This window comes from Dermacentor albipictus, chromosome 8, assembly GCF_038994185.2.
Source record: "Dermacentor albipictus isolate Rhodes 1998 colony chromosome 8, USDA_Dalb.pri_finalv2, whole genome shotgun sequence".
In the NCBI taxonomy this organism is placed as follows: domain Eukaryota; kingdom Metazoa; phylum Arthropoda; class Arachnida; order Ixodida; family Ixodidae; genus Dermacentor; species Dermacentor albipictus.
The window spans coordinates 48,790,830-48,816,428 of NC_091828.1; the positions used below are offsets into that span (position 1 = coordinate 48,790,830).

Below are 25,599 nucleotides of genomic sequence, written 5' to 3' on the forward strand. Positions count from 1 at the left end.
GAGCGTCGGCATAGGAAGATGTCGCTGGGGTGTTGGGCAGACGGGCAAACCGCTGGTCAATACGTCGGCTTTTGGCGAGTTCCAGGCGGCGGCACTCTTTTATAACAGCATCCACCGTGGCTACGTTGTTGCAAACGAGCAAGTTGAAGGCGTCATCGGCAATGCCTTTGAGGATGTGGGAAACCTTGTCTGACTCAGTCATGTGGGTGTCAACTTTGCGGCACAGAGCCAAGACGTCCTGAATGTACGTGACATAGGGCTCTGTTGACGTCTGCACACGGCCGGAAAGCGCCTTCTGCGCGGCAAGTTGTTGACCGTAGGGGTTGCCGAACAAGTCTCGAAGCTGTGTCTTAAGTGAATCCCAACTAGTGAGCTCATCTTCGTGTGTGCGATACCAAAGTCGAGGTGTGCCACCGAGGTAAAAGACTACGTTGGCGAGCATAATAGTAGGGTCCCACCGGTTATTGCGGCTGACGTGTTCATACAGGCTGATCCAGTCATCGACGTCTTCCCCATCGTGGCCCGAGAATACGCCAGGATCACGGGGAGCGGGGAGAGTGATGTAGGTCGGCGAAGTGGCAGCAGGTGTCGGAGCCGGCGGAGTCGGGTTGTCGTCACCGAGAGCCATGAAGGAAGGCTCGATGTACCGTCCACTGCGAAGCTCCGTGACGAGGTACAGGGAACGTCCACCTCTACCGGATATGTTACGTAGGAAGACGCAGACGAAAAGCTATGTACAAATATATTTACAAGGAAAATACGCTGCGCTTGGCCAAGAGGCGACAGCCCGCGCAAGCTTCTAACCGTCGTCGTCGTCTTCACACTGCTGGCCTTTCGTGATCGCACATATTGTGCCGTAGCAATATATATCACAATAAACGTACCATATTTACTTCAATTTAGGCTGGCTCCGATAAGCCAACCCCTGAAAATTCCGGAAAAAGAAGAAAACGAACTTACCTTGAAACTAGGCTGAACAAAAAAGCGAGGACAGCATTCACAAAATGAAAACAGCATTTATTAAAAATCAACATGCTGAGCTCTTCTATATCATCATCGCTGATGTGGTCCTGTAAATTCCATCCTTGTTGCAACGCACATTCAAATAATCTTTCGTTGCCCCCTCCAATGACGGACATTTTTCTCATCGATGTTGAAGTCCTGCCCAACTTGAATCTTTCACAATGACTATACAGCTAGCGCAACTTTTCCTTTGAAAGCACACAATAGTGGCATCGCCTGCTTGGTGCCATTATGGCAACACCATGCCGCATGCCAATACAACACAGCCCATGTCGCTCATGTACTTCAAATGGCTACTAGCGTGGCACGTAGTGGCTGCAATGCTGACTTTTCAAGATAGTGTTAACTATGCACCACATTTATCAATTTTAATTAAAAACTGGCGTGTGTTTAAAAATCTTCGAATATAAGCCAACCCTAGAGTTTTGTATGATTTGAAAATAAAAAAACATATCGGCCTAGGCTCGAATAAATAGAGTAATTTCTGAGATCGGAACAAATATTAAATACTTTTCGAAGAATGAAAAATCACAATATAACAATGCAAATTGCTGATTTTACTATCTTCAATATATCGAGGTTTAACTATGTTTTTTTTCTCACCTTTACGGCTTTGTGTGCGTCAGTTTTCATTGTTTGTTTTGCTCCATGTTCTATGACATGCTGCAAAAATATTTAGCACAAATATGGTGACCCAAAAAGTCTTTGAGGCCCCTTTAGGAGAACATGCAGACACTTGTGTTGCCGTTGCAGTAGAGCACTATGCAGCCTGCTGTACATCTGTCGATCTTAATTCGAAATCTAGATCAACATGGTTGTTCACTTACCCTACAGTATCATGGTGCTGTGCTCTCTTATGTCTGCTCAAGTAATGAGACTGCATAAAGGACCTGGAGCAGAGGGGGAATTGCATGGTCAGTCACCTGTATGAACGCGCTGCTCTATCCTGATGGCACGCTTCAATGAGAAGCTCTGAAGGAGTAAAGGGCACCAATGTTGCTTCTCACCTATGTGGGTGCGAAGGTGTTCCATAAGGTTGCCCTTTTTTGAGAAGCTCTGAAGGCATGAAGGGCATTGAAATGGTGTCTCACCTGCATGGGTGTAGCAGGCACTCTTTCAGGTAGGTCATTCATGAGAAGCTCCAAGAGGAAAGGCACTGCTATGGCTTCTTGCCTGTGTGAGTGTGCAGGTGGCTTTTCAGGTGGGTCTTTCGTGAAAAGCTCCGAGAGCATGAAGGGCACTGAAATGGTTTCTCGCCCGTGTGGCTGAGCAGGTGCCCTTTCAGGTGGGTCTTTTGTGAGAAGCTTTGAGAGCATGAAGGGCAGTGAAATGGCTTCTCACCTGTGTGGGTGCGAAGGTGGGACTTCAGGCTGCCCTTTTGTGAGAAGCTCTTAAGGCATGAAGAGCACTGAAATGGCTTCTCTTCTGTGTGGGTGCGCAGGTGTGTCATAAGGTTGCCCTTTTGTGAGAAGCTCCGAGAGCAAGAAGAGCACTGATATGGCTTCTCGCCTGTGTGTGTGCGCAGGTGCAATTTCAGGGTGGCCTTTTGTGAGAAGCTCTGAAAGCATGAAGGGCACTGAAATGGCTTCTCATCTGTGTGGGTGCGCAGGTGGGATTTCAGCTTTGATTTTTGTGAGAAGTTCTGAAGGCATGAAGGGCACTGAAATGGCTTCTCGCCAGTGTGGGTGCGAAGGTGGCTTTTCAGGTGGGTCTTTCGTGAAAAACACCGTGAGCATGAAGGGCACTCAAATGGCTTCTCGCCTGTGTGTGTGCGCAGGTGGGATTTCAGCTTTGCCTTTTCTGAGAAGCTCCGAAGGCATGAAGGGCACTGAAATGGCTTCTCGCCAGTGTGGGTGCGAAGGTGGATTTTCAGGTGGGTCTTTCGCGAGAAGCTCCGAGAGCATGAAGGGCACTCAAATGGCTTCTCGCCTGTATGGGTGCGCAGGTGCTCTTTTAGGTGGGCCTTTTGTAAGAAGCTCCGAGAGCATGAAGGACAGTGATATGACTCCTCGCTTATGTGAGTGCACAGGTGCTCTTTCACGTGGGCCTGTGGTGAGAAGCTCTGTGAGCATGAAGGGCACTGAAATGGCTTCTTGTCAGTATGGACACTGGCATGTGTTTCCAGATGATAAAGTTTATCAGTCTCATAATTGCATGATTGGCATCGGTGGAGGCATCCTGGCTTCAAGTTGTCACAATTGGCAGTTGATAGAGAAATAGAAGGCCTCGATGCTGCACAAATAAAACAAAAGGAAGTAAAGGTTATTGGGAAATGCCAAAAGAACAAAGATGCTAAATTGAATAACAAGCTTTCTTTTTCTTTTATTTGGGATATCTTCAGGGTGATTTTAAGTATGATGAAACAAGGAACTCCTAATGGCCCTTTTTAATTTACCCAATATTTCTGCATCTCAATGCTTTATGACCTTGTTTGAGAAGTCCACCAACAAAAATTATTTTCCAGAAAGGCAAAAATTAGAAAGTGACAGAATGTGGAGCGTTCAGACTTTCATGGATTTCTACAACCCTTAGAGACAGTTTAAAAATGCTTTGACCCAGCTTGCTCTGTCGACTTCAATGAGCACTCAAGGCCCGGAGGCCACATTTGTCACTTGCAAAACTTGTTACAATTCGCTGGCACAACCAATTTGTCGCATAAGAGATTTCATCAGTGGGTTTCTTCTTGACCACATGCTGAACTTTGGCAACATTTTCGTAAGTTGAGACTGCAAGGAGCCAGTTAGGAAATATCGTATTTTCCCCCATATAACCCAGCAACATGTAAAACTGGCACCCTCTTTCAGGAGAGTAGAGTGTGCACAGCTGGGCTAGTAGTTGTGAATAGCATTACATTACATCATTCTAGTGCACAAACACAAACGAGCAGAGAAAGACAAAAATAATGCCGGTTCTTGTTATCCTTCTTTGCTTGTCTGTGTTTATGTATGCACTGGAAATATGTTTCATAATGCTTTCAGAACAGCCCACAAAGAAAGAAAAACATGCACATATAACCCACAATATTAACTGTATACAACACTCAGACATTTGTAGAAACAGTATCCATTTGGGGATAAACAACTAGTCCATGCCATATCTTCAGCCAGTGACTCTGTTCCACTGATTTCAGAGACGCTGCTGGGCTGTTGAGCACAGCTTATAATGATCAAAGTTTTACTTTGCCGGTGCCGTGTACACTATTTGCAAAATGTTAAACACAAACGACGACCCGTAAAGAGGAGGAGAATGACTAACAATGTAGAAGGGGAGAAGGGAGCTTCAACACACAGGGCTCGAAAGACAGTGGGGTTCCCCAAGAGATGACGAAAGCTTGAGTAATTGAGAACTTTGCTCTGACATGTGACTCTGTGGCAGTGCATGCTGTGCTGACATGAAGGCAGACCTCAAATCCAGGTTACTATGATCTGCACCTCGATCCTGACCTTACTGTGAAATTTTAGCAATTTTCATAAAAGTTATACAAGCCAAAATAAGGCAACTTCTCTGCGAGTGATCTAGCCGTTCTTCAACCGAGAATACTACTTGCTAATCTGGGATTTTCTCAGTGTCATCCTTATAGGCTTAACAAAGCTGACATCTTCAATCGCAGTTTCGTTCAAGGTGAAAAAATCTGACACCCATTCTGCTTCTTGTGCTCTGCCAGCACAAAATAGTGGCAAGTGGTTGCTGGAACTGACAAGAAGTGCTACAAACAAACCACTCCTCTTGCAAAGCACAATGCATTTTAACACTCTAGCAGGTGAAGGCATAACACAACATACCGTACAAACCTGCATATAATAGAAGTTCTTTTTCTAAATTTTACCATGTGAAATTTCTTCCCCGTATATACGGATCCCAAAGTTTCTATTCCAATAATTGCAGTTTCGGTTTCATTGTTGCTCAGTTCTATGATCATCAAGACTCGTAGCAGAAGATGCATCAACTAGCGGTGGTGTTGGTAGGCTCCTGCTTTTTTTCAACCGGTGCCATTTTGACCACACCACCAATCAGCGTGTTTGCCTAAACTCTATCTCGCATGATGTCAGGACCTAGAAAGTAGCACCAAGCTGGCTTTAAGAGCAAAGTTACCTTAGCTATCTATACCATCGGGAATCGCGCTGCAGGGCGGCACTTTGGCATCATCGAGAATAGCATTCATGGCTGGAAGAAGCCAAAGGAGGCAATTTTTTTCGAGAGGCAAAGAACGGACTCTTAGCTGAGATTGAACAAGAGCTGACTGCTTTCATGTAATTCCAACGGGCTGCTCACAAGGCTGTGAACATTGAGCTGCTACAAGCAAAGGCAAGAGATTGCCCCGGAGAATGGCATTCGGCGTAATGATTTCAAGACTAGGAAAAACTGGGTATCGCGTTACATGTACAGCATTGGATTTTCTTTATGCCGGCGGATGTCAATATTGCAGAAATTTCCTGAAAGCTATGAAGAACAACTTGTGGTTTTTCAGCAGTACGTGATAAAGCTGGGGAAGAATGTTGACTTTTAGTTGGGCTAGATCAGGAACAGTGATCCGATGCGGTGTACCTTGACATGCTGTCGTTGCTCACAGTGCAAGAGTAAAGGCTAAACCCCATGAGAGCGATTTTGTGCGCGACAGCGACGAGCGACGGCCTTGAGCGACGAATCGGGCCATCGCATGAACAGATCGCTCGGTCTTGTCACACGATCGCTCGGTTCTGCAAATCTAGAATTCGTCGCTCTTCGCTCGTCGCCCGGAAGTGCTATGAACGACTAGCCAATAGTGTGAAGCCGGAACTAGATGTACATAACTCAAGTACTTCCGATTGTCGCACGGAACGAGCAAACGATTGAATTTTTATACGTGCAAGGAAAAGAACCTACTGCAAGACTTTCAGAAATATTTTGTGCTGCTTTTTACAGCAAAACACGTCAACTTAAGTTAATAAAGCACGCGTCACGCTAGTTTCGGCGCCTATATTGCTGCCCTCATACCGGCAACACTAGGGAGACGTCGCTCGAAGTCATCGCTCGCATGGGGTACAACTTGTAGGCGACGAGAGAACGCGACAGCCATCTCCATCGCGTCGCTTGTCGCTGTCGCGTGCAAGATCGCTTGCATGGGGTTTATACTTAAGGCTCCAAACAAGTTTGCACAAGGTCCACTGGCGAAGAAAAGACTCACGTCATCGTGATGTTATACAGTATGGCGGATGGTCGCATGCTTCCACTCTACATATTGTTCAAGCAAAGACACTGCCGAAAAATTAGAAGTTTCCAAAAAATGTTGTGATTCCAGGACAAAGGGTAGATGGATGAAGCACTGGTGTTTGATTGGATCAAGTCTGTCTGGCGCCGGCAACCTGCAGCAGTCCAGGGGCTGCCATCCCTACTTGTGTTGTTTTTTTGCTGCCGCCTGGCCAATTCCGTGGAGAAACTACTGTGCAAATCTCGCACCAAACTCATCGTCATTCCTGGAGGGATGACATCCCAAGTGCAACCACTGGGATGTCATCATTACCAATCCTATTGAAGATCAATTGCTGCTACTACGAGTAGATGAATTTGGGAGACCCAGAAGGAACGGCTACTGGATGGCTGAAACGGGTCTCTCCAGCAGTGCTTTGTAGCTGGATCATGGATGCATAGGCCAGCATCCTCGAGGTGCTCATCAGTCGCTCTTTTAAGAAATGTGGCATCTTGAACACACTTAAGACGACTTTCTATGGGAAGACATCTTTGACAAGGAGCTTTTGGGAGACAGTGCTGGTGAAACGGACGACGACTGAATGTTAATGGCAATGTAAATAAATGCTTTCTGTGAGCTTTCCTCACTCACATTATATGCGGATGAAAACTTTTTTCTTTTGTTTGTGCTATCCCCAAATTACATCTCATACCATATGTGGGTACGAATTATATGCGAGATTTTACAGTAACTTAAACAGCTGCACAAAAACAAGAAAGACAACTGTACACAATGTTAGTTTCTGGTTAAACTTGGGCCAATCATCACGCTTCGTTTTTGCTAGGCATAGTTCACCAATAAGGGCTTGGAATTTTGTTGCATCTTCACATGAAGGTATACTACATGAATATGGTGGCTGGAATGGCTAAGAAAAAAGCTTGGCTTGACTTGAATATGACCAAAGCAGTTGGACAGGAAACAACAACAGGATCTAGCAGTTATTGTAGAAATGAAGGAGCAGTTCGTAAACTATGACTGACATCAACGTCACCTCAATAAGAAAAAGATTAATCTGCTTTGTTTAAGGCCACACTCATCATACACTTCTTTCCAAAGCCCCTGTTCGATTGCCTATCACACTCACCTCTTACTGTTTCCAGAAACTGAGTAGGAGTATTCAACACTGAGTAGCAAGCTTTTCATTGAGAAAAAGAAAAAAAATTTAGTACCATAAATATTTGTTGTCAGTCCTTTTGATAAGATGTTTGCTTTTACCTATGGCAGACTCTCCCTTGTCATGACAGCAGAATTTTTATGCATTTTAATGTTCACAGTTTGGCAGTGTTAAGAACGGCCCGATGTCGTGCAAGTTTTGCCTACCAGTTACGCCAACGGGTGTCATCTTTTCCTGGAGCGCCGCTGCAAACCTCTAGCCACGGCGTTACCTCGTCGCCATTGTAACTAAACGGCCTCGTCGTGATTGGGACTGAATGAGTTCGACGAAGCAGGCTTTGTGCCGCAACACGACACCGCCAACCGGGTCGGCCGCGAGCGGGGGAGTTGCCACGGAAACGTCGTCAGGGACCCCTTCCCACCCGCCGACCAAGACGCAGGACAATGGCTACCCGGGCGCACTACCCAGGTCAGCTTCGAGTTCTACGAAGCCCCTCTGACGGCGGCTCCGGACCGTGCACCTATGTGTATGTGTGCATGCGTGTGTAAGCCGTCCCGGGGGGAGGCGGCGTGTTTACAATGACTGGACGAACGTTTCTGTCCCCTTTAGAATCAAGGGGGGGCCGAATGTTTATAAGCCGCTGTCGTGCGGATGCTCGACACACTCTTCTTAAGCAGTCATGTTGGACTGAGACACTCTCTCAAGCAGTCGTGTTAGACTGACGTACTTTCTCTTGAAGTCATGCTAGACTGATGAACTGCATGTAAATACTGTAAATAAACCCTTATTCCTCGTTCTCGATGAGAAGCAGTCCTTCCCTTCATCAACGTCCTCAGCGTGGATAAGTTGGACGACGGCATGGGCCAGCTACCTTCGAATTCATGCCGGACTACAATCTTGACAACGGGTTACGAGCGACGGGATTGAGCCCCCAATCCTGATAACTGGCTGACAGCGGTGAGATGGACTTTGCGACATGGTGCTCTGTCTGCGGTGAGTGCTTGATTCTTGCTTTGACTCTCTAGCCTTCATTTTGCGGTTGTTCTGTTTAGAACAGTAGGGAAGCTAGATTGTTAAGTGTTAGCTAGGTTGTGTTTTCCTAGCTAGATTTAGAGAGCAGGACCAAGGCAGTAAAGCAGCAATCATGGAGTTAAGAACACTGCTGAGAGACGAATTGTTGATTGTTGGTGAGGAACTTGGTCTAGATGTACGCAAGGAAATGCTCAAATCTGAATTATTGGAGCTAATTTTTGATCAGGCCAGTGAGGAAGAAATTGAAATGGGATTGAAACTTCTAAAAAAAAAGAGAGAAACGGGAAAGAGAAGAACGAGACAGAGAAAAACGAGAGAGAGAGGAACGCGATAAACATCGCGAGTTAAGAAAAATGCAACTGGAACTTGAAAGCAAACGTTTGGAGTTGTCTCAAGGAAGTGAAGGGGCTCTGGGACGATCAAGTGAGGCAGATCATACTGCATGGACAGGCTATTAAAGCCAGTTGAGGTCGGGACCGACATAAGCTTGTTCCTAAGCAGTTTTGAAAGGACTTGCGAGAAGATGAACTTTGGCCCGTGTACATGGCCACAGCAGTTACTGTCTATGTTGCCGTGTGAGGCGGCGGAAGTAATGGCCAGATTGAGCGCACAGGATGCATATGATTATGCAAAAGTTGAAGCTAGTCTCCTGAAAAATACCGTTTTTCGGCCGAAGCTTTTCGGCAAAGGTTTAGGAGCACAGGCAAGAAAGATAGCGAGGGGTATCCGGAGTTTGCATACGGCTTAAAGGCCAACCTAGTCGAATGGCTGAAAAGCGCGGAAGCGTACGACAGCAGAGACATGGTCATAGAATGCATGTGTCTAGAGCTGTTTCAGAAAAGCATCCCCCAAGCTGTTAAACTGTGGGCGCAAGACATAGGGAATGTAAACACTGTGGAAAAAGCGGCTGAATTAGCCGAAGAGTATGCAACGCGTAGAAAGTTGAACGCCGAGGACGGAAACTGGGATGGTCGAAATGGACTGTGGAAACCCTTTCCATTCAAAAAGGGTTCGCAGACTAGACGATCGGAGCCTGCAGACGTGGAGGAAAAGCCCGCAGAAAAGAGCGAGGAGAAACTTAACGGAGAAACCGCACAAAGAGAACAGAAAAGGAAATTCGAATCTTTTAGACCAATTCGCTGTTATAAATGCCACAAACTGGGACGTATAGCTGTAAACTGCGGGAAGCCTAGCGCAGTTTTCTCCTACGTGGAGGAAAAATACGAGAATATGGAACTTTTAAGTCCATATCTTCACGACCTGCAAGTTAATGGCAAACCATGCTGATGCTAAGAGACAGTGCCGCCATGATGGACATTGTCCATCCATGTTACGTGACGGTACAGTCGAACCCGACTATATCGAACCCGTTTACATCGAATTATTCCATATATCGAACAATTTCTGGACACGGTATAGTTACAATGAGTATATATAGCAAAAATTACGCATACATCGAACAAAACTAGTAGCGACTCCCTATATATCGAACGTCAAACGGCGAAAAGTGCCCCCGGAAGTTGGCTTTCCCTCGCGGTGAAGGGAAAACCCGGCGGCGCGGCTCCATCCAACCGCTCTCCCTACGTGACTGCGCTACCTCGGAGCCGCCGACACCACCCTACAAAAAAATGATCCTGGCCCGTCCGCCCGCAGCGCTTGCTCCGACAGCCAATCAGAGGCTCTTGTGCCCTCGTCGTGCAAGGTGGCGAAAGTGCTAGTTGTCTCGCTGCTTATCTGATTCATTGTGTGCGCGTTCTCCCGCAGTGTTGGCGTGATGAGGCGGCAGAATTCGCCTTTCATCGTGAAGCTCGAAATAATAAACCGGGTCGAACGCGGTGACAAGTCGGATGTCCCCGCAGCGTGCAAGATTTCGAGGAGCACTCTCAGCACGATCTTGAAGAATAAGGGGGAGATTAGGGCTAAAGCGGCTGAACTCACGACCCGGTGCCTGTGGCGCCCAACGCGTACGCGCGGCCGTGTACGAGTGGTTCATCCGAAATTGCTTAAGCCGTACCGACTTCCGCGTGCTCGGTGATGACTGTAAATTCTGATTAATGCGATGAAGCCGTTGTCGTTGCCGAAGTTTGGAGCGAGGTGTCAGAATTTCCGGAAGCTGTTGACAAATCAACGGTGGACGAGTTTGTGAGCGCAAATGATGGTGTTGCGACCACAGGAGAGCCCGGAAACAAAGACTACATTGCCGGCATCGTGCCGAGCACAAGTGAAAATGGGCACAACGAGGAAAGCAACGACCGTCTTTGGCCCACATCCTCCGAAGCGATTGGTGCGCTCGCACTAGTCCGGTGCTTCTGCGCGAAGGCGGAATGTTGCGGCCTCAGCTGCTCCGACTCCTTAGACAACGTGGGGAAGTGCGTGCCTCGCACGCAGCGAAATTGCCCAAGCAGAAGAAAATGCAGGTCTATTTCGTGCGAAACGAAGCTAGTTTCATCAATAAAGTGATTTCATAAATGGTATGTGCTTTTATGGCATCCAATTATTTAGCAGGCTTATATCGAATTATGCTCTATATCGAACTGATAGGCGTTTTTTTGCGAGTTCGATATAGCCGGGTTCGACTGTAGATGACTTCACCGGAGAAGTAGCATGGATCAAACAGGTTGTAGAAGAACACAACGTGTGTCTGCCTGGCCAAAGTCAATATCACTGGACCATTTGGGGAGCTAGAGACTGAGGCTGCAGTTTCCACATTTTTTTCACTGCAGTACCCTTACATCTTTTCGAATCGTTTGAGTCAGTTACTGCGTGACAAAGGGCTTAAACTGGGAGATGGCATAGTACAGGCATTGACCCGAGGCCAAGCTCATAAAATCGCGTCGCTTTCGGCTGAAAATGCACAAGCTGCTCCAGCGGAAGCAGAAAAGGGGATAACTTCAATACCCGAATCCGAGCTAGGCCCGAGGGACAAAAAAAAAAACAGTTGAGGAGAGCCTGCCAGCTGACCAGCTCAATGAAAGCGTAAGACTAGAGTGTTAAAATTCAAGCCTGCAGGAAGAGCAAGCTGACGCACTCACAAGCGAGACAGGGTCGTTATTGTCACCGGCCTCAAAGAACTTTGATCAGCTCTATGTGTGGATAGAGAGTCATTGGCAGCCGAGCAAAAGAATGATGAGAGCTTAGCTAAATTACATCACACAGCCAAAGAAGGCATTGCTAGGCGCAACATGACGATACATGGAGGATTGTTGTATCGGCACTACAGAGACTGAAAGGGTAGGATTTTAGATCAGTTCGTCGTACCTACTAAGTATAGGGAGGACCTTTTGAGTCTGTCATGGAAATGGGTGGTCCGGCCACCTAGGCATAAACAAATCAAAGGAAAGATTGCTTATGGAATACTACTGGCCTGGCTGTTTCAAAGACGTAGACAACTTTGGAAGATCATGCGACGCCTGCCAGCGCTCTGGTAAACCAGGAGAGACATGGAAAGCTTCACTGAAGGTAGTGCCCTTAATAACAGAGCCTTTCAGACGACTTGTAATAGACACGATAGGGCCTCTTCCAAAAACAAAATCGGGCTACAGGTGCTTGTTTAACATGCTGTGTCCGGCTACAAAGTTTCCAGAAGCAATCCCTCTGAAAGAGCTCAGCTCCACCGAAGTAGTAGATGCGCTTTTGACAGTGCTTGCCCGAGTTGGGTTTCCAGCCGAAATTCAGGCAGATCAAGGGTCACTATTCACGAGCCCACCGACTTCCACATTCTTGCAAAAGTGCGGGGTAAAGTTAATACACAGTTCTGTCTATCACCTTCAGTCAAGCAGTGTAGAGAGGTGGCATTCAGTGCTTAGGCGAGTTTTGTGTGCGCTCTGTTACGAGCACAAGGAGGACTGGGAGAACTGTCTGCCGGCAACTTTGTTTGCTTTGCGAACGGTTCCACATGAAGCGACAGGGTTCTCGCCAGCACAACTAGTGTATGGGAGGACACTCCGTTCTCCACTGAGAATGTCGAGATGTGGGAAGAAAGAGGAGAGAGTCCAACAGTGGTTCAATACGTGCTAAATTTGCTGGAACGGCTAAGCGCAACCCGAGAACTAGAAGGAAAGAACATGGGAGTAACTCAAAAGAACGCCAAATTCTATTACGACAAGAATGCGAGGCTTCGTACGTTTAACGCCGGAGACCAGGTAATTATCCTCAAACCTTCAAGAAAGAATAAGCTTGAAGTTCACTGGGAAGGGCCCGTTAAAGTGTTACACAAACTTTCAGATACTAACTATGCTCTGAAAATGCCCGGTCGCAGGAAAGAGGTGAGGATATATCACTGCAATTTGATGAAGCCGTATATAGAGCGGAGCAGAGTCGTTAACTATACCATCAAAGAGCAGGATGGCACTAGTACCAAGTTTAAGGAGTACAGGGTGACCTCCAACTCTGAAATCGGCCTAGAAGTAGTAGTAAAACATTCGGTAAGCTCGCACGCTCTAAGACCCGAGCAGCTAGATGAGCTAAAAGAGGTGTTAGGGGAAGATCTCTACAGATTCAGCGATCGGCCGGGTAGAACCGAACTAATAACGCATGAAATAGAGCTGACATCAACCGAACCAGTAAGATAAAAGACTTACAAGGTGTCTCCAAGACGGAGAGAGATTATGGAGGCAGAGGTACAGCACATGCTAGAGTTGGGAGTTATTGAGCCTGCTGAGAGTGACTACACGTCACCGCTAATACTGGTAGAAACCCCTAACAAGGACCCTCACCTGTGTGTTGACTACAGGAAGTTAAATACCATCACTAGGGATCAGCTGCACCCGATACCCAACATTGAGGAACGAATTGAAAGAGTTCGCGCTGTTGAATACATTTCAACTATAGATCTCGTGCGGGGGTACTGGCAAGTTCCCCTTTTAGAAAGTGCCAGCTGCTATACCGCATTCATCTCACCTGTAGGCACTTTTTGCCCTCTCGCACTCAGCTTCGGGCTGAAGAACGCGCCGTTTAGCTTCTCTAAGTTAATGGATATTGTCTTAAAAGACTTGCAGGAGTTCGCCTTGCCATATCTTGATGATGTAGCAATTCTTTCGGACAGCTGAGAACAACACATACGCACCTCAAACAGGTGTTCTCACGGTTAAGGGAAGCCGGCTTAATGATGAAAGCGGAAAAGTGTAGGTTTGGTTGTTCGCAGGTTCCTTATCTGGGCCATGTTGTCGGCCAGGCCACGAGACGGCAGGCACGACTGAAAATAGCTACGACTGGAGAATTTTCTCAGCCACGCACGAACACAGACCTTTGTTCATTTTTTGGGACTTGTGGGATACTATCAACGGTACATTCTGAATTACTCGCAAATGGCAAGTCCATTAACAGACGCCCTCTGAAAGGGAGCACCAAGTAGCGTACACTGGGATACGGACAAAGAGAACGCTTTCCAAAGTTTGAAAACGCTGTTGGTTTCTCGTACTGTACTTCGCGCGCCAGACTACACAAGGGAATTCATAGTTCAATGCGACGAAAGCGACAGAGGTATGGGCGTGGTACTTAGTCAGGTTGGCGACGATAGCGAGGAGCATCCTATCCTCTATGCCAGCCGTAAACTAAATGTAAGAGAGGAAGCCTACAGCGCTTCAGAGAAAGAATGCGCTTGTTTAGTTTGGGCCACCCAGAAATTGTCGTGTTACTAGTACGGAGCGAAGTTCATCTTCGAGACCGACTACTGTCCTCTGACATAGCTCAATCAAATGTCACACAAAAATGGTCGCTTGCTTCAATGGAGCCTCTCTCCAAGAGTACAACTTCTCCGTTAGATATAAGAAGGGAAAGTTTCATAGCAATGTGGATGGTTTGAGCAGGCTAATTTGAATTCTGCGTTTGAGGGTCACGCCTAAATTTTAGGGTTATTATTGTTGATTTTGTTAAGCCAAGAAGTTCCCCTCTCATTTAGCAGGATTCCTTCCATGATTGCTAAATTTGTCAGCATGAAATTGCTTCAAAAATTGGCATAGCGAAATGCAACATTTTTTTGCTTCTGCACTTATGTTTTCTTTGAAGCCTAGCGGGTCTAAAGTGAGAGCCCAGGTGCGTCATCTCGGCGCAGAGCCGTGCTGTGGGGTTCGTTTTGCAGTTGCCTGTCCTTGGATGTTTTGGGGCGGTGACATCATTACACAAGTGGTCGCTGCAAGCCAAGGCATAACCCCCTGGCCACCAGCCGTTCTCATCCCGCCCAGCAGTTGACGGCGCTGGACAGTTCAGATTTTCCGGGCCATGGAAGTGCTGTTAAGAACGGCCTGATGACGTGCAAGTTTTGCCTACCAGTTGCGCCAACGGGCGTCATCTTTTCCTGGAGTGCTGCCGCAATACCTCTAGCCATGGCGTCACCTCGTCGCCATTGTAACTAAACGGCCACGTCGTGATTGGGACTGAATGAGTTCGACGAAGCAGGCTTTGTGCCGCAACACGACACCGCCAACCGGGTCGGCCGCGAGCAGGGGAGTTGCTGCGGGAACGTCGTCGGGGACCCCTTCCCACGCGCCAACCAAGACGCAGGACAATGGCTACCCGGACGCACTACCCGAGTCAGCTCTGAGTTCTACGAAGCCCCTCTGACGTCGGCTCCGGACCACGCACCTGTGTGTCTGTGTGTGCGTGTGTGTGTGTGTGTGTAAGCCGTCCCGGGGAGAGGCGGCGTGTTTACAATGACTGGACGAACGTTTCCGTCCCCTTTGGAATCAAGGGGGGCCGAGTGTTTATAAGCCGCTGTTGTGCGGATGCTCGAAACACTCTTCTTAAGCAGTCACGTTGGACTGAGACACTCTCTCAAGCAGTCGTGTTAGCTGACGTACTTTCTCTCAAAGTGATGCTAGACTGTTGAACTGCATGTAAATACTGTAAATAAACCCTTATTCCTCATTCTCGATGAGAATCAGTCCTTCCCTTCATCAACGTCCTCAGTGTGGATAAGTTGGACGATGGCATGGGCCAGCTACCTTCGAATTCATGCCAAACTCCAATCTTGACAACTGGTTACGAGCGATGGGATTGAGCCCCCAATCCTGACAGCAGTTATTTCCCTGATGCACCAGAATACCACACAGCTTACTGCAGACACATTTAGATTCACAGTTGCGTTGCTTCTATCAGATATACTGAAATGGCAAGTTTTTGTACTTAGGCATAATACAGAACTAAAAAAAATAAATTATGGGGTTTTACGTGCCAAAACCACGTTCTGATTATGAGGCACGCCGTAGTGGAGGACTCCGGAAATTTAGACCACCTGGGGTTCTTTAACGTGCAGCTAAATCCAAGTACACAGGTGTTTTGCATTTCGCCCTCATCGAAATGCGGCCGCCGTGGCCGGGAACTACAGAACTCCACAAATATGTTTTGTGAAAGACATACAAAATGAAGGAACATCTGGGAGAAGGTAACAGTTCGGAATGCTCCAAATTGCCGCAACGTCAAAACATCTCTGAATGGCTGCAAGTACAGTTATTAGATATCTCGGTGCTTGTACCTTGACTGGAAACAGAGTGTACACGGGTGTATATCCAGAGTCCTCCCATGTTTTCCGGTCATTAAACTGTACCGTCATGCTATAGAAGCAGTTCATACGCTGCTCAAAGTTGCTGTGCCACAGCGCCACTGTGCCTCAGAGGGCATCGTTCGCGTACAAAAACGCTTGCGCGGTGCGAGATGAGCTGATTGATATGGTGCATTCTGTGCACATGCTGCATTGTTTTTTGAGTTCTGAACTATTTAGCTTAAGTGGCAGAGTGGGAAAACAATGGCGAACATGTGTTGCTTGCCAAGGTGCCGTTCCGGCAACAAGGGAAGACCGAAAAGGTATCTTGTTTACCAAGTGAGAAGGAGAAGTGCGAGAAACGAAAGTGGGTCATACCATGGAAGGAATGTGGTGGTTTTAACTTTGAATGCAAATACATGCGTTTGTGCGCAAAACACTTCAACGCTTGGACATCATCACTGCCTCCAGTTTCGACATAAATTGTGACGTGCTCCTGGAGCATCAAAAGCCGAAGCAGAAGCTTAGCGCCATGACAAGGATTTTTGAAGCCCTTCCAGCGTATCTCACGAAACCCAAACCTCGGTTCCACTCTTCGATAGTTTGACCAACATGCTAACGACCACGTGAGCCATCAAGAACGATTGAAGAGTGCCAGTTCTTTTATTTTTAAAAAACTGTCTGGGTAAGAAAAAAACTGTGGCATTGGTGCTGTGGCTATTTGTGTTCTTTAAGAATTGATTTAAAGAAGTGGCGGAGCGCTTCCTCTCCCATTCATTCCACAATGCGTCGGTCCTTTCTGTTCTCATCCTCCTTTCACCGTGCGTTAGCCCCACGGACCATTTGAAACATCCTCTTGGTCAGTTGTACAGTCAACGTCCGATTTTTCAGACTCCCTAGGGGCCACGAAGGCATGTGGAAATATGAATGCAAGTCTTTTAGTGGCCTTTGGGGCTCAAATCGCCACAGGCACGTCTGTAATAAGCTCTGAAGACCTCCCAGTACACTTATGCATGTCGGTGCTTGTACTGTGACAGGAGATGGCGGATGTACGCGTGTATAATTAAGGAACACATACTGTATACCATGACAATCGGCCCTTCCTATGCTTGTTAAGCTTCACTGCAATACTTTGCTTGTGCTTAACTGTGTAACATTACTGTATTAAGGTGAAGTTCCATGTAACATTACTGAACTGAGCTGAATCGAACTTCCGGGAACCAGTATTACCCAATGCGGTGTGCTTTCAGAGCTTCGAAGCCAACCACAAGTATTACAAATGTGGAGTCTGTGCCATTGCTCACAGCGGCGAATGCTTTCAATGAAAAATACGGTACTGAATGGCAAGAAGCTTAAGAGCGAAAGTCTAAGCAGCTAGGCCTAGAGTTTCCGCGGTGATGGCTACGGCTGCGAGCGGATTTGCGTGCAAGAGCGCCGGTTCAAAGCGGCAGTGGTGGCTTTAATGCCTGGTCTACTCTGCAACATAAACCAACCAGCTCAGCAACATGTAGTGCTTGAATAACGCCGGTTTGGACATGCGATCAAGGCAAAAAGTCTGAAAAATCACACAGTGAAGGGTTCTTGCATGCGAAATTTCAGATGTTTCTATACATTGTCCCTATCGGATACAAGGTGGTGTTGCGAAGCGGTCCGAATTATCGGGCATGTCCGGAAAATCGGTTGTTGACTGTACACTGGCAACTCCTTCAGCCGGTGACATGGCATCAAAGGTGATTTGTTACGATTCCTCTCTGTTACTCGAGCCAGCATCAGCGCAGCTTTCATTCCCTTGCAATAAAATTACAGCCAATTTTTCCTGATAGAAGCTTAAATTCCCTGAGTACCCTGAGTATTTCCAGACTATTCAAAATCCCCGAGGATTCGCAGTTTTCAAGCACCCTGGAGGTGTTTCATTGCGAAGAGTAAAGTGGGACCTACATGTCTCGCTGTCCAGTTGAATCACTTTGATCAAGTGGGACTCATGTGTACCCCTGTCCAGCTGAGGCAGTTTACATTTTCTCTAGGAATGGTGCGAAGCAACTTGCACACCACCCTACGTTGCACACATTGCAGATGTGCTTTGTGCGGACTTTTTTGCTACTATTAGTCATGACTGGTCATTACTAAGCATTTTTAATCATTTCTAATCAACTATAGTTGTTACAAGTTTTCAATAAAAATATTAGTCATTACAAGTCATTTCAGTCATTATTAGTCATTACTGCACTAGTAACCATTTTTAGTCATTTGTAATCAACTGTCGTCATTACAAGTCATTACTACTAATCACTAGACATTTCTAATCAATTGTCGTCATTATAAGCCATTGTTATACATACTGGTTATTTTGGAGTCATTATTTGTCATTACTAGTCGTTACTCACCTATACCAATTTCTATTAAAACATTATCGTTCACTAACTGTCACTATCAATAATATTTCATTTTTTTTATCTGTCTTCATATGGTGTGATTACGCTTCGGCAGACACTCCGGCAGTCAGGTCTGCTGACACAAAGTTCACCATGAGCCTAGAAAGGCTTTCGCCTTAAGAGGAGTGCCAGTCACTACCCACCTGAGGTCGAGCTTAATTGATCCGGAGCCTCCATAGTTTGCATGCTCCTCGACACACTCCATGCTTTGAAGCAGCACCCGACAGATTTGTCAGCCAGAGGCAAGCTGCACTGCATGCCAACTTCGACCTGATCGACGACCTTGGAAGGGGCGTGGCATGCCGCTTTGGTGTTGATAGTTTCAGCTAGACTCATCGCATTGGTGAGGCCTGCAGAAAATAATTGGGGTGATTGCAGTCCTGTTACAGCATCAAGAACAAGAGGCAAATACAACAATAGAATTCAGGAACAAAAAATAACCCTTTCGGTTCAGTACTCCTACAAGGCTACAAGAGACAATCTGCATTGAATACTCAAAAAGCAGGGCAACCTCATTTCTGTGGAACGCTTACGACAGTAGAAAGTATCTCAAAATACTTCTACACCTGATACATATGAAAGCTATGGGTGTAGACCAACTAATGTAAAGCGATTGCAAGGTCCTAAGGTCATCACTATCACCCTATTTAATGCCCACTGTAGGATCCCCAATCGTCCCATGTCTTGTGCCAGCTGATACCATCCTGTGTTTGCAAATTTTCTATTTTGTCACACTACATCATTGTCTGCTGTCCGCAATCGTGCATCAGTTCTATCGGTAGTCATTCTGTAGCCCTGCTAGACCGTCGGTAACCTGCCCTACCCATTCCAAGTCTTGCCAAAATTTATTATTTTTTTGCAACAGCATTCTTTAAGACTTTAACCCAGTTAGCAGTATGTATGCATGTATGTATGTATGCATGTAAGCATGTATGTATTTATGTATGTATGTATGTATGTATATGTGTGTACGTGTGTGCGTGCACCTAACCTTATTCATGCCAACTTGGGTCATCGTGTAGTCAATGGTCACATAGGTAGAGCATCTGGCTGTTGCGCTGAGGGAGCGGGGTTCGAAACGAACAGCTGGCCCAACTTGGGTCACTGAGCATGTAACATTAGTTATGTGCTGCTCTTCACCAAAATTAAACGCCAAGTTGCGTAACTGGGTATGTGGCACTTGGTATGTGTTACTGTTCAATGTCCCTGAGCAGCTTCTCCCAGTGATCTACAATTACCAGTCTTGTAATCTACATTTACTCTGACTGTGTCTAGGCTGGCTGGCCTGTTTTCTTTTACTAATTTGGTCTTTCTCTCCTCAAATTGAGAACAATCCTAGACCTCTCTAACCTATGATCACTACCATTTACCCTACCCAACACTTCTAGGGTCGACACCAGAGTATGAAATCTATTTCATCTCTCGTTTCTCTATTAGGGATTTTCCAGGCCCAATTCCTGTTATTGCATTTTCAGAAGAAGGTATTCATGATGTGATGCTGATTCCTTCCCATGAACTCTACCAACATATCTCATCTACTATTTCTAGAGTTGATGCCACACCTGCCAGTCACCCATTACCTCGTCAATTTCACCCCACTTTTGCATTAAAGTCATCCATGATTACAGTACAGCAACAAAAGTGGGACAAAGCAGTGGGCAAACCTGTGCCCAGCAAAACCAGTGACACTGGTTTTGCTGGGCACAGGTTTGATAGCGCTGCGCACACTCATTGATCATCGAAGTATCATCTACAGGTCAAGTGCATCGGCTTTCATACATGACTCGTCAAAGGTTCCAGTTCCATTGCTGGTGCCTTCATGCCTTCCATGAAGTACTACGCAATTTGTGATGCGCATACAATGCGATTACACAAGGTTCAATGACAACAGACACAACCAGCGATAACAGTTGAGAAACTTCCGATACTGAAAAGTGGGTCTTCAATTGCATGACAATGTTGTAGGAGAAATTAGTCCATTAAAAATGTTAAACGAAAACATTTACACGGATACCAGTACTGTAGAATTCATCAATATTTCTTGCCATGTCCTTATGAATTTGAAACCCTGCCCTATATTCTATTTTATCTAGAAGACCTCTGTAGCAGAGGACATGGCCATTAGTCAACTCTGTATAAGCGCCCTGTTTTTCTAACCTCATTACACACCAATTTTATCTTGGGTAATGCCTGATAATACCTCTAAGAGCCCCGCTAAGCTAGCCTCACTTTCAAGGGGTCACATGCTAAATGTTCCCAGGTTCAATTTTCAGTGGCAGCCTGTACAGATCCAGAGATTCTTAGCACCCTCTGCCACTCTGACTGCCACCTTAATCAGGTGCTTCGCAGCTGCACTCGGTATGTGCTGCTCTTCACTGAACGACTTTGACGCCAACTTGGTCCACCGGGTATGTGCCACTGGACATGTGCACTTTTCACATTATTCATCATATAACAATTGTGCACCAATCATAAGATTGCTAATGACATTAAAGTAACCAATCATCTCTTTAGAATGGATGCACCACCAATGTGCTTCCTCCTAACCTTTTGAAGGTCTATTTTTTCTCCCAATGCGACCCCCCCCAGGGCCGAGTTTTCTTTAAATGCAGATTTAAAATCTTCAAACTGACATATTTAAAAAGAAAAGTTACAATATTTTAGAGTGACGATAAAGTGACAACAAATATTTTCCGTAAGTAGACATGCATTGTTTATTCATGAATACATGTACAAATGGGTTTGCATAAATACTTATAGGAATGAAAAAAGTAGATACAGCGAAATAGATATGTAGTAGTTACCATCGAAGGAATTGCCACTTGACTCACTTCCAGCAAAGCAACCAGCATGTATGCCCATAGTGTAATCAAACTGCCTATATGAGCTTATGCAAGAAACCCTGACGCTTGTCTGCCACTAAATTTTTTTCCAGGCAAATATCAAATAGCAAAATGTTCAAAAACATTACTGAGAAACTCAGATATTTGCACGACATTAGTATGTGTACTGAAGGTTGCCCTGTGAATCCTTGCTAGCTCCCCTCAGAGGTTTGAAGGCAGACATGTGAGTTTGTTTAGCCATAGGCATTACGGTGCAGTCCACTTATAACAGTATCAAAAGATCATCACTATGTCTGGACTGTTGTAAAAAAAAAAAAAAACTGCCAAACATGCTTTTCTAGCTCTGAGCACAAATTAGCCACTTGTGCTGAAGAATTGACACAGTGGAAAGTAGGCTTTGAAAAATAAATCTTTATTTATAGGTCTAAACAGCATGTCAAGCATTAAGCGTGCAGAAATAGTCAGAAATCTGCACTTGTTCTTGCGGTACTTTTATGTTTACAACTGCAGTATGCACCACATCTACCTGCGGTGCGAACATCAGTGGCAATCCTTAGCATGCCCGAAATCAATGCAGGATTTGATTGATGATGGTGCATGTTGACATTAAGGCCAAAGACAGGCCATCGTCTATCTCAGCTGTCACTGCGGCTGCTGTCATCACACAATGCCATTATTTGTAGCGACAATGATCACCTCATGGAGGTTTCTTTGCTGAACATAGCTGCACTGTCTGCACTCAGAAACTCCTCCACTGAAGCACCACCTGTTTCAGCATCAGTAGCAATATAGAGGCTAGAAAGAGCTATGTGCTCCCAGAACTCTGTTATGTCAGCGGCTTCCATCACAGTGGTACCACTAGTATAGGGGTTTTGCTCTACTTCACAAAGCCTGCATTTTTGAGATAGTAGTTAATGGTGAAAAGGGGTCCCGACCCCTTTTCCATTGATATGCATGGCCACTGGGTCCAGCCTTCATGATCCAGAATTCCCTGTTTACAGAATCATCTATACTGCAACGGACCAGTACTTACAATGACAAAGAGGCCAGTGGTGTGAAGATGCCAATGACGCTTAGAGGCTAGTGCAGGCTGTTGGCCTTTCTGGTGTGCAGCATATTCATTTTGTTAGTATACCTGTATATAGCTTCTCGTCTGCGTCTCCCCACATAACATATCTAGTGCCCAGAAAGATCTGAAATTTCAAACCGAATGCCGTTTTTCGTTCTCCTCACGGCCGCCGCATTCCAAGCCGGAAAATGACGTACTCGTGTCCCTACGCCTACGTACTTGAGTCTGCAGTGTGATCTCGCTCGTGCTGACACGTGACTTCGAGAATTATTAAAGGCACTATCTGTTATTTCTGTGATCTGTTGCTTGAATTGACGACTGAAGTTTAGAGAAACAATAAAACACACAAAGGGAATGTCTGTGTGTTCTTTGCTTTACTTCCCACCGAAGCAAGAGAGATGTACTTCCGCTTCGTCTGCTTGCTCCCATGGTCGTGCGGTCATGTGCACAGGTACCGAAACTATGCCATTTTTTACCGTGTTCCAGCACATAACCATGCTCTGCGATCCGCTTGTTCTGTCTCAGTATTCGTGTAGCACTGAATTGTACCACTAGTCATGTGTCCTTGTGCCCAGTGCGCAAAATTGTGCGCTGCACGAATGAAACAACAGCTCGCGCGAAACGCCGTCAGCGGAAATACGTAGCGCCTGGAAAAAAAAAAGAGGGAAAAAAGAATGAAGGCAGGGCCCGTGACGTATGCATCAAGCAATCCTCGAGGTCTCGTATGGGAGAACGCAGGAAAGGAATTTCGCTTGCAAAGGCTAGACAGGGCGAGTAGAGAAAGCATCTTGCTTGGCAGTGGAGCCTGCCTACTGAAAACATGGGTTCGCGGCACTGAAATATTTCTATCTTGGCTATTAAAGGGACACTAAAGGCAAATACAAAGTCGACATGGACTGTTTAAATACCATTGCAGAAACCACACAACACTTGTTTCATGCCAATAAAAGACATAGTTTACGAGAAAACTGTATCTGAAGGGTCCGAATACCTTTTTCGAAATTCAAATCTCCCGCCACCCAATCGGGGGAGGGGTGACGTTGAATACACCATCACTGCTCTTCGCTTCATCGGTGAGTAAAACGGCGCCTGACAGATGGCGGCATCAAGCCAAGACAGAGCGGCGGATTTACCGATGCAGCTGCTTTTTGGTCAAGTGGTGGACTGTTTAGGCATCCTGCGACACCACATGGAAGTTGAATTCTCTGCTACATGCAGTTTGTGCTAGTTTTGTGAACCAGCAAAACCAGCGCAGCACTACGCGATTAGAGAAATATTGAAACGTAAAAGCATGAGCGGCGCAGTCGAGCGAAAACAAAACCTTTTGACCGCCTGCGTCATTGTCAACGGAAATTTCAATGAGTTCCTTATTTTAAAACATGAAATCGAACTGGAAAAGTAGCATTTTATTTTATCTTATAATAAAATATGAGGATGTTTTTGCAACGAGTAGTTGAGTACTAGTGAGAGAATTTAAGTCAGGAATGCTTTCGTCATCGGGCAAGAGCTTGAATGTCCCGGGGGAGTCTCTAATCATGTCCTGCATTTACCTCGATTTCTCGATTATTAAGGCTCTGTTCACGATAATATTGATGCCTTAGAGATTGTCTAGCAATAATCTATCACTCCAGCTTGACTTAGTATTTACCTTTAGTGTCCCTTTAATGAGCTGATTTGAAAATTTTTTGCGATAGAACGTTCCCTAGAGGACACGTAACAACTTCCAGCATATAAACAAAATTTGCAATGGGGACTGGCGAGCAGCCCTTGCTCCTCACGCAACTGGTAAAAAAGTTATTTGCTGTAAACATAACAAGTGCATAGAGATTGTCTGATTAGTTTATAATTGATATCCTAAAAACAGCATTTACGAAAATTCAGGCAGGTACACTACCTGTGTAATCCACCATCTTAGGCTATGTTCACAGTTGGAAATCAACAAGTGGGCAGAGAGGCCAAAGCGGGCAGAAAATATTTTCTGTGCATGTCCAAGATGTTCACATTTGTTTTTCGCCACTGCAGCGGAAATGACTGCCACGTTCGCCCGCATCCATCTAGTCAGCGTGAGTTTGTTTGCATGGTGGCACTGTTCATCGCACCAATCAAGCAGTATGTTCACTGACCCATCAGTAATTAAACGCTACCATTTCGCGCAACTCCACGTGTCGTCTTTAACTTTCATCTACCATGGAAGAGGAAGAAGACATAGTTTTGATACTTTTAGCTAGTTGTGTTTCCTAAAAATGGGCAATGAACAACGGGAGATGTAAAATTTTACAACCCGATGTTTACATGCTAGTTCAGCTTCCGGGGAAGTGGAACGGCTTTCCCCTTTGCCATGGCGAAAAAATCAGTCCGAGACTGATCGCTCTTGCCGCCTGGTATTTCGCCCATTCTCCTGAATGGACGAATTTTGTCAAGTTTGAGTCGCTTCTGCCTGCTCTGATACCAAGTGTGAACATAGCCTTAGTGTCTTTTACAATGACGATCACGGATGCAATATTACGCACATGACATATTGTTACAGGGCGGGAGAAGAAAGCTCGGTCCTAAAGCATGGAGCGAGGCCGCCAGAGCAAAGTCCTCTTTTTGCTCCGCTTCTTTTCTTCTTCGTGTGTACAAACGCGCCGTTACAACACGAACAAAGAAAGCAACGGACGAAGATATCATGAGATTATTTGTGCACTCATTGAAGGTGCTTGTAAGCGACAGCTGCAGGGAAGTGAGTTTGTTTACCTGCTCGCTCACCATGTACACATAGTATGACAAAACTCCACAGCTTACACATAAGAGCTGCTAACAACATTTAAGTGAAGGAAATGTACTGTCGCTATCTGAGAGCAACAGATGGAAAGTGCTGACGCTTCATCTGGAGTGGTGAGCACAATTAAACAGCGAGGAAGGGAAATAAATGCAGTCATGAGCGTGACCACTGCTGAGCATAGCACAACCATCACTTGACAGCCACGCACACTCTCACCTTTGCTCCAGATGCGTTGATCGAAGAGTCCCGACGACGATCTGAAGTTTCGTTTAAAAGCACCGTGACCGGACAATGTCTACAGAACGCCGTCGCGTCGCTCGCTGGCCTCCGAGATTTGCGCGCGCCGGCTGGTTTTGCTCCGGCCGTGTTATTCGCCGCGCTCCCCTCTATGGGGTACGTGGTGGTGCCGCGAAGCCGTCTGTCCCGAAAAGCATGTCCCGAAAATCGGGCGTCCGGAAAGCCGGTCGTTGACTGTACACCTGCATTAGAGTTACTGCATATGCTACCGTAGGTATATACAGTAACTCTAACCTGCATATACTGACAACTCCTCCTGCCGATCATAGAGTTTCACACAATAATATATGCTCTATGCAGCGGACGACACAGCGAACGACT

At 46.0% G+C, this 25,599-nt stretch overlaps 1 protein-coding gene across 2 annotated transcripts; it reads right to left on the reverse strand.

Moving 5' to 3' along the window:
- Positions 1–996: 996 nt before the first annotated feature.
- On the reverse strand, positions 997–25,586 carry LOC139048763 (zinc finger protein 782-like). 2 transcript variants are annotated; one of them, XR_011507892.1, is made up of 4 exons: positions 25,198–25,586; positions 18,449–18,655; positions 2,115–3,255; positions 997–1,913 (listed from the first exon to the last, which is right to left on the reverse strand). XR_011507892.1 is itself a non-coding variant. In XM_070523347.1 (3 exons), exons 2-3 carry the CDS (start codon positions 18,639–18,641, stop codon positions 2,183–2,185), a joined length of 1,266 nt encoding a protein of 421 aa, XP_070379448.1. In that variant the 5' UTR covers positions 18,642–18,655; positions 25,198–25,586; the 3' UTR covers positions 997–2,182. The 2 variants fall into 2 exon arrangements, 1 of the variants encoding a protein (XP_070379448.1); XM_070523347.1 differs by having other exon boundaries at positions 997–3,255.
- Between the last annotated feature and the right edge of the window lie 13 nt (positions 25,587–25,599).

Excerpts from the sequence above, each read along its gene's own strand:
- LOC139048763 (XM_070523347.1), bottom strand. The coding sequence starts at position 18,641 with ATGAGTCTAGCTGAAACTATCAACACCAAAGCGGCATGCCACGCCCCT. Across the intron at positions 3,256-18,448 it reads TCAATTAAGCTCGACCTCAG|CATCGAGGCCTTCTATTTCT; the intron begins GTGGGTAGTGAC and ends TTATTTGTGCAG.